This window comes from Diachasma alloeum, unplaced genomic scaffold, assembly GCF_001412515.2.
Source record: "Diachasma alloeum isolate Michigan unplaced genomic scaffold, Dall2.0 Dall_scaffold_01318, whole genome shotgun sequence".
Lineage (NCBI taxonomy): Eukaryota > Metazoa > Arthropoda > Insecta > Hymenoptera > Braconidae > Diachasma > Diachasma alloeum.
This window is the reverse complement of record NW_021681422.1, coordinates 22,157-38,324: the sequence shown is the minus strand read 5'-3', so window position 1 is coordinate 38,324 and position 16,168 is coordinate 22,157. Positions and strand designations below refer to the sequence as shown.

Below are 16,168 nucleotides of genomic sequence, written 5' to 3'. Positions count from 1 at the left end.
TCCCAATTATTCTTTATCTGATTATTCAATATTTCATATTTTTGTCCATTTGGAGATAGTCAAAACGCTAAAAACGTTGACGTGGTTTTTTTCCCTTGTACGGTTGTTTTTTTCTCAAAATTATTAAATTATCATAATTTCAAATGATGGAAAAAAGAATAATTTCTATTTTTTTTAGCTCATAACCATTATATTAATTGTAAATTATTGTTCTGCAGTTGAGTTTAGTCATTCCATTCTTAGATTTTCCTACTGATTCATAGAAAAGAAATCACTTTTGTCAATTTCGTTTTGCAAAATTAAACTTTGATGATCCCAAATACTGAGGTAACGTATTTTTTTATTGTTGTATTCAGTGCCTTTATTGTAAACTACATATACATGCAATAAAAAAATTATAAAATTACGTTTTCCCGTTTTTCTCTCTCAACGCTAGCGCCTATGATTTTTGAACGGTACCGGACATACGTGCCTGGGCGCGCCATCCCCACCTCTGTCGCTCCGCGCGGAGCTATAGAGTGGGGGACAGACGATGGTGGCGCAATGGGTTAAACAATAACGCAATTGACCAAATCTAGGGCATAACACGGTTATGTTCGATTAGTTCTACCCCATGACGACCGTAGGTCACTCTATTCCGGCGTCAATATATTTAATCGAAAACGCCATCAGAAATTCCAAAAATTCAAAAATAAAAAAACTCAAAAAATATAAAATTGAAAAATTGAAAAATTGAAAAATTCAAAAATTCAAAAATTCAAAAATTCAAAAATTCAAAAATTCAAAAATTCAAAAATTCAAAAATTCAAAAATTCAAAAATTCAAAAATTCAAAAATTCAACCATTCAAAAATTCAAAAATTCAAAAATTCAAAAATTCAAAAATTCAAAAATTCAAAAATTCAAAAATTCAAAAATTCAAAAATTCAAAAATTCAAAAATTCAAAAATTCAAAAATTCAAAAATTCAAAAATTCAAAAATTCAAAAATTCAAAAATTCAAAAATTCAAAAATTCAAAAATTCAAAAATTCAAAAATTCAAAAATTCAAAAATTCAAAAATTCAAAAATTCAAAAATTCAAAAATTCAAAAATTCAAAAATTCAAAAATTCAAAAATTCAAAAATTCAAAAATTCAAAAATTCAAAAATTCAAAAATTCAAAAATTCAAAAATTCAAAAATTCAAAAATTCAAAAATTCAAAAATTCAAAAATTCAAAAATTCAAAAATTCAAAAATTCAAAAATTCAAAAATTCAAAAATTCAAAAATTCAAAAATTCAAAAATTCAAAAATTCAAAAATTCAAAAATTCAAAAATTCAAAAATTCAAAAATTCAAAAATTCAAAAATTCAAAAATTCAAAAATTCAAAAATTCAAAAATTCAAAAATTCAAAAATTCAAAAATTCAAAAATTCAAAAATTCAAAAATTCAAAAATTCAAAAATTCAAAAATTCAAAAAAATCATTCGATTTTCCCCCCAAATAACCCGGAAATCCGTTATCACGTGACTGGGTGCATAAATGCATCCTATAAGCGCACAACATAAAACGGAGGTGCCTCCTATAAAACCCTATGACTGACTCCAAAACATCAGCCAAAAAACCGTTGGGTCAATAAATATTCCCGCTTCGAGATTTTTCTCGATATATAGAAAATGAAAACTGATGACGGGATTTCGATATATTTGCTCTCTTCTTTTATGAAATGGATATTATGGAATGATGGGGAGTTCAGTTGCGGATAGAGCCGGCACTGGACGTGTTTTAAAAGTACTCTGTACTTTATCGTCATTTTTTATATTTATATTGGCTTGTAAATTGTTCTATCACATTATAATGATATCACTTGATATAATTAAGTGATACCAAAATTGGTAACTCTCACTGGTGTTTTCCGAAAATCAGTAAAATTCCCTCACGGTCGATATTGGAGGTTAGGGGCTCCAGGCAAGGGCATGAGCAGAATCGTGGATGAACAGACGAAAGACTTGTCATTGGACATAATCACCACCCCAAGTTCACCAGTGTCAGATGAGGAGCCGCCTTTTGCTGCTAGGTCACTCAGCTCTACTGTGGAATGTGCTAATTCTTTCACTAGCATTTTAGCCTGGTCCACTCTCCTTGTCTCCCAATTGGCTTGCTCCCCACCAAAAGAGCAAAGCTTCACCAATGTTGACAGGAGAGGACGACTTACCAAGGCACACGAACTCGTTCATCATGCTCGTTGTGACTCATTACCAACTATCACTGTTTTATATAATAAAAGGGACCGAGAAACAGCGGATTTAGACTCGGCTTCTAAGGATCATAACCTCTCCAGTAAGTCAACAAGTGTTCTCAAGAAACTCCACAGGTCTCTCAGTGCCCCTGACAATATATCAGAGCCCCTCTGCTAAGTTGTTTTCGTTCATTCTTTCACGGAAAAAATACTCCATAGGCGTGAAGAAGCTTCTACACCTATTTTTCGATCAATTTTTACGTTTTCATTTTTTTTCTGCTCCAGGGCCGTCCGGTATTCGAATGGAATTTTTTTTTCTGATAGAGGACGTCCATATATGATGTAAAAAAAATACGCCAACATGGGAGAGACAACCAGTTGTCTCAGTGCACCGGAGAAAATTTTTTTTTCCTAAATTTTCGTGTTTTTCCGCTTTCTAGAGGAGCTGCCTCGTCTTTATTAAGAAATTGATATTTCAATCTATACCTTTGATGAATATGAGTTAGGAAAGAGATTCATCATGATAGAAAAGCGAAACAATGCATCGGGGAAAAATTTTCTCTGAAATTTTTTAGTTTTTTTGCTATCTATGAGAGCTATCCAAATAAACAAACGTGTCAAACAATATTTTTTGCTCATAATGATGAAAAGGAAATCCATCATGGAAGAGACAAGCAGTACACCAGAAAAAAGTGATTTCTTCGCAATTTTCTTACTTTTTCTCCTTTTCTCTTTTTCTTCTTCTTTTCAATCTTTTTTTTGCTTCTTTCACCTTTCAATCGACAGTTTTCCCTTCTGCTAGATGGGACGGACTATCAATAACATTATAATAACATCTTTCAAAAAACAAAGTACTCATCCAAAGAAGTGCGAAACATGGAAAAACATGTTTTATTTTACTGTAACGACCTTTTTACATTTTTACAATAAGAGGCTATTATTTACCGTCTCCAACTACCACTTGCCCAATTGTACTGATTTACTATACATCTATTTATCACGATTACTGTTTTCTAAGTGTTTTCCGTTTTGTTGTTGTTGTTGGTTTTCGTTTCGGAAAAACTTCTTGATTTTCCGCAGCCAAATATCGTTCCATTAACAATTGCTCTCCCGATTTTGGAATGAAACAATGGTGTTTTTGAATGGCTGGAATAGCATTGGCACTATCAAATCGTTTCCACAATTCAGTTTTTAGATTCTCATGTTCGTCCTTGGTAAAGAAAAAACATCAATTCCGTTGAAATTCTCTTTTGACCATCGAAACAAAGCATCTGGCGTCAGGATGGGTTCACTACGGACGATTTGCAAGCTTCTACGTCTCGCTTCTCTCTGGAAAACAGTACCCACACCGTCACAAGCTCCTTTACCGTGTGCGGTTGCATGGAAATAGGCTTCTGCATCTATTCCAAAATCAGTCTTGTGATGCAGAAGATTAGCCATTTGGTAATGATTCTTGTAATGCTGTGCAGCTCCATCGGTGATATAGATGATTCTCTCGACATCTTTGCAGTTATTCTTCACATGTTGTGTTAGAATTTTCTGTACCAAGTAAACAGCTGCGATATCGTGAGTAGTACTATGTGACAAAACAACTAAACTCCGATGCTGGATCTCGTTTCCTTCACGATAGTAGTAAACAGCGGAGTGGACTGTACGTCATTGTTGTAGTGGAAGGATAGAGCAGCATCTTGAGCCACAAAGGCATAATTTTCTGAGAAATCACAGTGTACTAGTACTTCGCCGTTATTCAAATTCTTTTTTCGATCTTTAACAAAAGCTGATTGTTCTTTAGCGATGAAGTGATGGGATTTTAATACTTTTAATCGTTCCACAAGGTACTGTAAGGTACACCTGTCAGTAGTTTGCCACACGCGAAATTGGACAGTTTCGACAACAGAATCAGAAAGGAGCTTCTTCAATTCACATGAGAAAGGTTTCACCCGAGGGCAGTCGATACATTCATCCAGATAACAGGCCGGGGTTGGATTTGTACACATCAGTTATGCTAGACAATCTTTGTAATCCTTGAGTGGGCAGGGGAATCTTTAGTTAAAGTGGCAATGTAGACGGCTTGGAGCATTAATTTGCAATTTTGATCATACGTGCAAACACATACGACGTGAGTGCCATTTGCTCCCGCCAGTACACATTGATTTGGTCTCAGCTCAGCGAACTTACTGAAACCAACCAAAGCCTCTGGATGAGTATTTTTGTACTTCCTATGAAGGTGTTTCAGATTTTCGAGTATCATTTGCTTTTGCTATACTTTCTTCTCTCCATTGATTTTGACGGATACTTTATCTTTCATCCCTGGCATGACACGACTATTCTCTAGATAAAACTTGTGTACTTTCTCGACCGTTGGTTTTGAATATGAATGGCGTGCTTTCGCAATTGGTGAGGCAAATACTAAGGAGATTTCTCTCAATTTTTTCGCTCTTGACGCCATGTATCTCGCAATGCCAAATTCACAAGCGATTTTCCGCTCGCTCCACGACTGCCGAAGAACCGTAAAGATTTGCAAGCGCTCACCGTACTTTTCCAGATCATTGAATTTTTTCTTCAAACCATCCAGCATTTCTTCTAATTCTATTTCCCTCGAAAATCGATAGCGCTTTGATAAAGAAGGATCAGCGTCGCTTTAGTGATATTCCGCATCAGAATGCATGGGGGAACTGGAGAATTCAGATACATTGTCCGCTTCTTCATCGATTGAAATGCCGGAATCGTCGAGATGGAAAGACCCATCTGATCTCAGCGAATTGTTCATCACATCTGGGCTTGGTTCGGGTGTTTTGGCTTGGGGCTTGGATATCTCGCGTGGGGTGCCCGAACATCGAAGATGTGTATCATGAAGATTCACCATTGAGACGGGTGGAATCACATAATCCGGGGCCATCTTCCGGTACTGGCTACAGATTTTCGCACTTTGGTAGAAAGGCAAACTTCTTGTGTATTGCCGAGGAAATGAGCCGCAAATCCAAACCATTGTGTCCCTTCTGACCAGGAATACGCATCAGATTCGCACACCTATCACTTCGCGGCATTCTATGAAATGGAAAATGATCAAATCCAATCCAAAATTATCCGGAAAATGAGAATTATTCCAATAAGTCACGTGAAAACTGCTTACCTCGATACAACAGACAGGAAAATGCGAATCGATTCGCAAGGAGTTTTATAACGATGAAAACTCCATGAGGATGTTGAAGGTTTCACTAAAACTAGAGCCTCAGGAAAAACTGATGATATTCAATCAATGGATTGATTTTTTTTGTTTTCTTTTCTCATTTGTTTGGTCATGATTAGGCGAACTTCCGATGATGATGACACAGTATAGCTCTCATAGAAAGTGAAAAGACACAAAAATTTTGAAGAAAATTGTTTTCCCGACGCATTGTTTCTCTTTTTCATCGTGACGCATCTCTTTTCTAACTCATATTCATCAAAGGTATGGATTGAAATATCAATTTCTCAATAAAAACAAGGCAGCTCTCCTAGACGGCGTAAAAATACGGAAATTCAGGAAAGGATTAAAATTTAGGAGTATTTTTTTTTACATCATATATGGACGTCCTCTATGAGAAAAAAAATATTCCAGTCAAATACCGGACGGCCCTAGAGCCGTAAAAAAATAAAAACTTGAAAATTCATCGAAATTTAGGTGTAGAAGCTTCTTCACACCTATGGAATATTTTTTTTCTGAAAGTATGAACGAAAGCAAAAAATTTCTTTTTAACTTCCCGACCCGAAGGGAGGAGATTACTGTAATGACCCCGAAAATGAAATGTTGAATTTCGATGATTTGTCCACGTTTCGTAACCTCTACAGTCATCCTGAAACGTTTCTGAAGAAATGTATGTGTGTGTGTTTGTGTGTGTGTCTATGCGCGGGCGTAGCACCGTATGTGAGAGTAATTTGGTCCAACGATTTCTCCGCAATGAACGAACCGATTCAACTTTTTTTTTTTAATCGATGCGTCTTCATGTAACTTAGAACTGATTAGATTATAGAAATGATTGCCTCAGCGGTTTTCCAGTTATCTGCATAAACATATGAGAAAATGTTAAACAACGTAACTTTTACTGAAAGTCGACGATTTCATCTAAAATAACGATGGAATTTGAATCAATTTCGTGTAATCGCTGCGTCATCATGTATCTTGAGTGGAATTGGATTTTGAGCGAAGTCTCCTCAGTAGTTTTTTAGTTATTTCAATAAAACTTTCGAATTTTCTTCTATGGGTATTTCCTCGGAGAAATGTGAGAAAAATATTGAATGAATACATAATAAAAAAAATAATGAAAGAAAAAACAAATGGTCGGGACGTTATTGGTGCGACCCGTGATGGGTCACATCCAATTCCACCAACCCCTACCGGTCATACCCCAAAGAGGGAGCGTCCGAAGCGAGGTACCGGGCATGATTTTTTTACTTGTTCGCATCGGATGCGCCTTTCAAAAGCTTTGAATTTTTGAAAATTTACAGTTTGGTAGTCATTATCTCAGAAACAAAAAATCATGAGGCAATGAAATTTGGCAGGAATACCCAAACTACCGTCTATATATACTACTGTCGTATACTACTGTCTATATATATAGTAGTTTGAAATGCGGCAATCAAATAATTTTTTCCAGTCAAAAACAAAATCGGGGTGGCTGAGTTGACAAGGAATGTTCCATATATGAACGTCCTCTATGCGAAAAAAAATATTCCAGTCGAATACCGAACGGCCCTGGAGCCGAAAAAAAATAAAAACGTAAACATTCATCGAAATTTCGGTGTAAAAGCTTCGTCACGCCTGTGGAATATTGTCTTCCTGAAAGTATGAACGAAAACAAAAATTTTCTTTTTTTATTTCTTCGAATCGGATGCGCCATTCAAAAGTTATGAATTTTGGAAAATTTAAAGTTTGGTAGTCATTATCTCAGAAACAAAGAATCATGAGGCAATAAAATTTGGCAGGAATACTGTCTATATATAGTAGTTCGAAATGCGGCAATCAAATCATTTTTTCTAGGCAAAAAAAAATCTGGGGTGTCCCCATATATGGGACATTCTATGTCAACTCAGCCACCCTGGATTTTTTTGTTTCATAGAATCCTGAATTAGCATGCTCTCAGGCAAGTACCACATGAGTACATACTTTCTCTAAATTTTCGCTCCTTTAACATTAATTGTTTGGCCAGGACAAATAACAAAAGCTCAAATTTTTGAAAAATCATATCTTGCGATTAAATTGGCTGATTTTAATAAATAAAAAGATTTTTTTCGTTTTTTCATATACTTTGAGACTACAAATACAACAGTACCACGAGGATGAATACTAAGCCATTTTTCAAGTTTTTCTTTATTTTAATCCCTCGGTTTCGCAGGGGCCATTCGAAAATCGAATAATTTTTTTTTCTTCGATGTATGATGATATTGCTCAACTTTTCCGGGGTATTTAAAAATGAGATAGCCATATGGAGATGAAAAAAAGATAAAAATTCCAATTCAGCTACCCTGAATTTTTTTGTATTTCGGAATAGAACATTGGCATGTTTAAAGTCAACTACGATATGAGTCTAACATTGTTGCAAATTTTTACCCTCATAACTTCACTCTTGTACCTAGCAGACTTGCCCAATATCTTTCGCAATGGCGTTAATTGCTCGAATTCACATGATTTTTCACTTATCATGATGATTATTTTTCCACGTACGGATTTTGGACAGTCAGGGCCAATCAGAATGCAGCATTTGATGACAAATGATAGGCTGAAGGAAGTTTTATTTCGGATATTTCGCACTAACATATATATTTTTTCGGTTATTTCGTACTCACATATATATTTTTCCGGATATTTCGTACTAACTCTTCAATTGTTCTCGGATGTCATTTTGAAGTTGCGTAAACGACACTCCTGACAAAAATCTGTACGTGAAAAATAATCCGACAAATACCCCTCGTGCTTCAAAATTATCTGGTATTTCCCTCAAACTTCCCTGCAAACAAACGATCGTGTTTTGCAGGAAAATACCTCGCGCAAGCGCCGGATTTTTAAACCTGCAAAACTTGACACTTTTGTTTGTTTACAACGAAGTTATCGGGAAATACCCGATAATTTTTAAGCACTTGGGGTATTACTACTGAATAAAAATTGAAAGCCAACGATAGCTCGGTCGGTAGGACGAGCGATTTCTAATCCGGTGATTCGGGTTCGAAACCCAATGGGTGACGATCAGGTTTCGAACTCCGAGAAATCAAACGTTGTCCGCATTTCTTTGGGAAATGACCTTGGGATTTCTGTACACAAACATTGGACAATAGATACAAAACATGGGAGCGCAATGAAATCAAAGGTTCCGAGTGGGGGTGAGAATAAACAACCGATTTCTCGGAATTCAGATTCCATACGAGCCATCGAGTTGCCTCAATAATAAACGTTTGATTAGTCCTTATCACACACTTGAGTGTTGAACATCTCACACGGTTCACTACAGTATCGTTAACAGAAATTCTCCGACGGTTATTCTCCTGTATTTATTCTCCATCAACTTTAATCAAGTTAAGTGATGGTATAAAATATTTCAATAGTGAAGTTTTAAACTCAGTCGATCGTTATTATCATTTTTTTCCCTTTTTTTTGAATGATCAGAACTGTTCTTCATTCCTATTCTACAAGATGCCGCATGCCGAAAGATGTGCAAATCCTATGCGAGTTCCTGGAGAGAAAGGTCCCAATGGAAAAGACCTGCGTTCAATCTCAGAAAGACTACAACAGACATTTACATTCTTGCCAGAAAATGCAAAAATATGTTGCTCCTGTAGGAAAAGAGCTTTGACTTACATTTCTGGATCACTACCCTCTTAATCTTCATCGAATCGGGAAGTCTCTTCATCGTCATCAAATGTTCCAGCCGATCGTTCGTCCAGTGCCACACCATTTCTAGTCGACATTTCTATGAGCAATATCGCAGGGAGTTCTTTGAGATCAGGTAATTCCTTCCATTCAATTGATCCTGATGGGGATGTGATTTTCAACGAAGCTTCAGAGGAGTACGATGCTCCAACAGCAGATGATGATTCAGAGACAGAGCACCACAGGAACATTCCAGCAAATTTTCGTTCTCCACGAGAATTGGAATTGGAAGAAATGTTGGATGGACTCAAAATTCAATACCATGACAGAATATTTTGAACGTATTCAACTCTTGACTATTGCTCCACCTTCATGGAGTGAGCGAAAGGTGAGCCGTGAATTTGGTACTACAAGGTACATGGCTATGAGAGCAAAACAACTGCGAGAACAGAGAGGAATATTTGCTTCAACAGTTGTGAAGGCTGTGAAATCATTGCCAACAGAGGAGTTGAAAAGGTCCGGAGTTTTTATGAGAGTGATAGTCGGATGATACCAGGGATGAAGGATAAAGTGTCAGTCAGAATCAACGACGTGAAGAAAATTATGCAGAAGCGGATGGTCCTCGAAAACTGGAATAATCTTCATGAGAAATATAAAATTACTCATCCAGAGTCTCGGGTGGGATTCAGCAAGTTTGCGGTTGAACACTGTTCATTGGCAGGAGCGGTACGCATGTGGTATATGTCTGTACCTATCATCAAAACTGTAAGCTGATGTTGGATGCAATCAACATTTCTACTCTCACTAAAAACTCATCATGTCCCCTTACCGACTATAAAGACTGACTTGCAAGACTCATATGCCCTAATCCAACGCCTGAATGCCACTTAGATATGTGTAAAAACTGTCCTGGAGTTGAAGGATTATCGCTCGAGCTGAAAGAACTCCTCCACGATGCTGCGATTGAAACTGTAGAATTCAGAACTTTTCAATCTGTGGATAGAACAACATCACACATCCAGAGACTTCCAGTGTAGGAATTTGTTGATGTACTTTGTGAGAGATTGAAAGTATTGAAATCTCATCACTTTATTGCCATACAACAAAACGCTTTCGTGAAATAACGAAAGGGGAATTTAATTGAGGGTGAAATTCTAGTGCACGCCGATTTTTCGGAGAATTATTCTTTCGTAGCTCAAGACGCTGCTCAATCGTTCCATTATAACAATGATCAATGCACTGTCCATCCTGTAGTGTATTATTATCGCCACGGCAATGGTATTCGACATAGAAGTCTAGTCCTCTTATCTGACTGTCTGGTTCACGATACTACTGCAGTTCATTTAATGCAACAGATTCTGATACGACACATAAAACAAGTCTGTGCTGTCGTAAACAAATTGATCTATGTTACAGATTGTGGTGGACAGCACTATAAGAATCGATATAATATGGCTAATCTTTTGTTCCATAAAAATGATTTTGGAGTTGAAGCAGAGGCGCACTATCATGCGACCGCGCATGGAAAGACGGCATGCGATGGCGTAGGCGCAGTCTTGAAGAGGGAAGCAAGAAGAAGAAGTCTGCAAATTACTAATGGTGAACCTATTCTCACTCCAGATGGTCTGTTCCAGTGGGCAAAGAATAATTTCAAGGATCTCGATGTGTTTTTCTACACTAAACAGACAAACGAGGGGATATGAAAGAACGGTTGAAAACAAGATTCGACAGTGCAAAGGCGATTCCAGCGATGCAAAAAAATCATGGCTTCATTCCTGTGGGAGAAAAAGAATTATTGATTAAGAGATATTCTTCTGCGACTACCGGAGAAGTTTTTCCAAAGGCGAAGAGATGAAATGGACGACGTACATTAAGATAGCCATTGTGATTCAGAAAAGTTCGATTTCAAATTGCTTTTTCTCTATAATTTAATGTTTATTTTTCAAATTACAAACTTAAAACAGACATATACTCCATGTTGATCTAAAAACTCATCAAATATTTGGTACTTTGCGAATTCTCATTGTCGTTTACGTAAGTAGAGCTGTTAATAATCAATAAATTCAACTTTTTTCGATAAAAAACGTTTTTTATCCATCACTACTTATGCATCTCATCTTCAAATTATGCCGAAAAATTGCACGCTCATCCTTTCATGAGGCATTCATCATTTTTCAGCAACAAAATTCGGAAAATCTAATTTTTCATGAGACAAAAAATTTTCTCTCATCTCCATATGGCTATCCCATTTTGAAATACCCCGGAAAAGTCGAGTAATATCATTATCCATTGAAGAAAAAAAAATTCTTCGAATTTCGAATGGCTCCTGCATAACAGAAGGATTTAAATAACAAAAAACTTGAAAAATGACTCATTATTCTTCCTCGTGGTACTGCCCTATTTTTATTCCAAAAGTATATGAAAAAACGAAAAAAATCTCTTTTTATTCATCAAAATCGGCCAATTTGTTCACAAGATATGATTTTTCAAATATTTGAGCTTTTTTTATTTGTCCTGGCCAAACACTTAATGTTAAAGGAGCGAAAATTTAGAGAAACTATGTACTTATGCAGTACTTGACTGGGAGCATGCTAATTGAAGATTCTGAGAACCAAAAAATTCTAGGGTGGCTGAGTTGACATGGAATGTCCCATTTATCGATCGTATTGTTCCATGGTGCCCTCGTCTGGTCACTTACAGCGAACGCAACAAAACTACTTTTGAACAGGTGAAGGTAACTGGTTGACCCATTCTATATGAGATGCAAATGTAGATTTAATATGATGGAAAGATAGCGAACACCAAATACTTTCAGAGTATCCAACAAAAGCGTTTTATCATTTTCATACGCTCGTTTGGACCGTGCGCGCTTTTATAGAACCTGTACCAAAATCAATGAAGGGCTACAGAAATCAATACGGCGCTGTCCCTTCGTTCGCGTTTCATTGTTCGATCAACGTTGGTGTACAGTTTTCACTATACTGCCCATGCATTGAGTAGAATAATTCGATTTGAATAAGAGAAAAAGTTAATCATCTTCATCACTGAGCGTAACCCGACCATTTCTTGATATAATTCGGCTCGCCTCCATGCATAAATAGTAGATTTGAAATTTTTCCTCATTTTTTAATTCCTATACCCGTGGGTGAAAAACGTTTTCAGTTTGTGATGTTTCCCCTAGTTACGAAGTTCGAACGCTGATTCCATCGTTTGATTTCTATCAAGAATTCGGTTGTATGATATGGAGCATCCTATGCAAACTTAGGTATAAAATAAAAGCTAGGGGTATATCTTGAGAAGTTCCCTGCTCCATCCACGAGACAGCTTTGTCATGAGTGATGATACCACGCAATATCCAAATAATATTCAGTGGCACTTGATAATATTTTGTGTTCCATGATATTGCGAAGAGAAAAACTCATAAATGATTACAGATGTCCCCAATCATTCCTCATTTATCATTAAAATGATCGTATTCCTTGATTTCAGACTTACACCAACGTTACTTGGTGGAGACGATAACGATGACTACCGTAACTGAGCGTCGAATAGTTCGTGAAATCAGCGAGGACTCCTGCCGTTCTTCGATAGGTCAAATTGACACTACATCGTTGCTTGATTCTCAAAGCTTATCAAGATCGACTCAAGAAGATGATGTACACCACGAAACCGAAGAGGAAGCTCAAGAAATTCCCTCAAAACCCCATGAATACAACAAAGATTTACCGAACTCAAATGAACTCTCCCTCACCTTTAAACTGGGTAACTTATCTCTCGTAACCAACAGCCGAAAACCAAATTCCGCAGTCCGGCAACTGTTCCCAGACCCCCGCTTCATCTCTCCACCACCAGTCCCAGCCAAAGCCGTTTCTTTATCAACCGACGAAGGCACTGATAGTGATAACTCAGAGGCTCAAAGACTGCTGCTAACCACGGAGAGCCTTCGCTTCTTTGATTCTGTAAAACATTCCAAATTGGCTGGCTCAAGAAGTGACTCTTCGGAAAGCGATTCCGCAAGTATAAAGCGAACAATCGAGCGCAACGCCCTTCGGAGAAGTCTCATCTGCAACTACGACATGACCTCGAAGAAGAAAACTCTCAAAAGCAAAGATTTAACTTTGGAAGAACGAATTCGCCGATTAACCTGCGTTGATCAGGACGGCGACAATATAGGCGACAGCACCTCCAACTTTCAAGCAAATGAATCCCAAAATTCTGCTGATTTGAATCTAATTCCAACATCCGGCGATGAACAAGTTTTGCGTTCTATAAATAATTGCCTGGATAACTCTTCACCTCTTGCTCACTTTCATCATCATCATCAGTCGGCCTACCCTAAAATCACAGATCTATCAAGCCAAAAAAAAATGGAAACCATGCCAGACTTGGGGATCGGAAATGGCGTCAATTTGATGAAAGATTTCAAAAATACGAATTCATTGAAGATGAATACCGATGCTAGAAAACAATTTCTGTCATCATTCACTCCATTTTCATGTGTTGCATCAACAGGTATAGACAGCAGAGAAGATTATTACCACATATCATCGGTGGTTCATCATAGGGATTCGATTGGATACAACTCAGACTCATCTTACAGTTTGGAGGATATTGAAGTGGCTTTAAGAGGTGAAGAGAGAAACTATAAGAATACTCCAGGTCCTCCGGACGTTACTAAAGGTACACCCACAGGAACTGGTCCAGATCCACCTGACGCCACGGCAGATGAGCTCTTAGCTTTTGTCGAACAGGACAAAACACGAACAGAGAGACTTAAACGAAAATACGACACCGAGGAGCACCAGGAGCTTTCTAAAAATAGAGATAACAACAGCACAATAGATGATGAAGACGATGAACTTAACGATTACGGATTCAACGCGAGACCTGCTGTACGAGGCATCAAACCTCAATTTCAATCCACTCCAGAAATTGTCAGGGAATTACGCTCGCAGGCATGTCCGGCATCTCTAACAAATGAACCCCTTGTTCTTTCTCCTCCTTGGTGCTCCTATGATCCCGACAATTCTGAAAAAAATGTCATCTTCGGGAAAGAATCTGAAGAACTAACTGGAGGTCATGATAATACGATAAAGCGTATAAACACCATGCAAAAACAAATCGATGACATTTATCAGACAATTGCTGAAACTACTGTTTCAGTACAAGAGACGATTAATCGTGGTTCTTATTTAGAAAGCACTTTACCCAGGATGATTCCAAAGGGGGTCGACTGCAGATATGATCAGCAAAATGAGCACTTTCATGATCATCGAAGTGAAGTCTACAGTACTCTTCCAAGTAAAAATAAAAGACCAGTTGTTATTACTAACTATCCTTGCGGGGGTATTCCAATACAAAACAACAAATGTTATAGGACGATGTATTTTGTTCCTTATAATGGGATTACTGATCCAACATACCAAAACATTGAAAAAAATATTCCTCCTGATTCGTCTGCGAATTATATAGGTCACATTGAGCGGTATCCGTTTCGAAGATCACGATCGGAATCAGAACGTTTCCAACAACCTGTTCAACAGCTAGAGCAACAGTCTCCAAGATATTATGTCGAGCCGTCAGCCGCTGAAACACCATCGTTTTATCCTCAACCTAGTCTTCATTTCCATTTGAATCACCCAGACAACTTTAGGATTAGACCACCAGGTATCACAATGCAGACAGTCCAATTACAACATCATCAGCATTCATCACAATATGCTACTTATGACATTCGATCAATTCCTGCTTATACCATCATGGTGCCCTCCAGGGCAGATGGATGCGCATATTCAAAACATCCTAGGAGGACTGCGCTTGATGGGCAAACACAGACCGTTTCCGTGACGCCAATGAACACTAGCATTGTTGTCACTGGGTTTAGTGGAAATCATGGTAATGCTTCCTCTTCTTCTTCCACATCGCCCGTAGTTTCTTCGCCAACAAAAATTCAAGAGCAGATGAACTCATGCAATGGTAGGAGGGAAGCGCCAGAAGGCGCTGCGAGATCGCGCACACATGATTTTGGAATACAATCAAATGGTATCAGCGACAATATTGTGAATAATTTCATGGAACAACCAAACCATGTGTCTGCACCAACCACTCAGAATTCAGTCTATTATGCCATGAATGTTTAATGTTTCATGAAGATATATCGGAGTTTTTGCAGATTTCATGAGGGCCACATTAGGTATCACTAGCCTTACAGTATCTCGGACATGATGCAGATGATGTTAGATTCAATTCCTGTTTGACATCATATGAGATATCCTTTGAATGTTGTTCAGACTCTCTCTATTTGAAAGGCTAGAGTCGACGAAAGTTTCACTGTATAAGACAATACCAGTGACATTTTCCCATTCACGTTTTCTTTTATTTTTTAGAAACCGATATACGTTGTACGAGTACTAGAAGAATTCTACATCTGACCAAAATGTTATTTCCTTACCATCTGCATCTTACTGTATTTGTATTTGTACACAATAAGCAAAGCCAAAAACACAAATCTCTGATTAGATAATAAATCCTTAAGTGATGTAACTTGCGTGAATGAGAAAAAATTATTTATGAAGTATGGGTCATTCGCAGAGTAAGTTATAATACTGAGTAATCATATAAGAAACAATATCGGAATTGTCACACAAAGTCAGTGGAAGTGTACAGTCGAGCACTAAAGTTCGTGAACAACCTGAACTTGTATCTTATGTATTCTGTTCACGAACTTTAGTGTTCGACTGTACATCAATATAAAAACAATAGACATAATAAGAAGTCGATGGAATTTTTCATCTTCGATTCTTGATTTTCATCTTTATCCAATTCATTCTGTCAAAAGACAGTGATAGGAGTGTAATTCATGAAGTCTTTTATTATTCCAAAAAATATATCCATATGAAAATTTTTTTTGTTTTCTTGCTGATCACGTGTCTCTCCGTTTTTTCACTTCCTTTCATCAAAAGTAGATCATACAAATGAGAATATTGATATCCCTTCAATATAAAACAAATTGATTTTAACATTTTTCAGAGATCCCGGAAAATCGATTTTGGAATTTCTTTGCTGGTCAAGATTTCCTGCGTTTCTCTGATCACCTCTCACTGAGA

At 37.3% G+C, this 16,168-nt stretch overlaps 1 protein-coding gene across 1 annotated transcript in view; it reads left to right on the top strand.

The window, feature by feature from the left end:
- LOC107046347 overlaps positions 1 to 15,966 on the top strand; it is a 117,145-nt gene extending 101,179 nt beyond the window's left edge. Inside the window, exon 3 of the mRNA XM_015268951.1 lies at positions 12,552 to 15,966. Coding sequence (XP_015124437.1) covers positions 12,552 to 15,202 — 2,651 coding nt within the window. The 3' untranslated portion in view covers positions 15,203 to 15,966. The remainder of the gene's footprint in view (positions 1 to 12,551) is intronic.
- Positions 15,967 to 16,168: the final 202 nt, after the last annotated feature.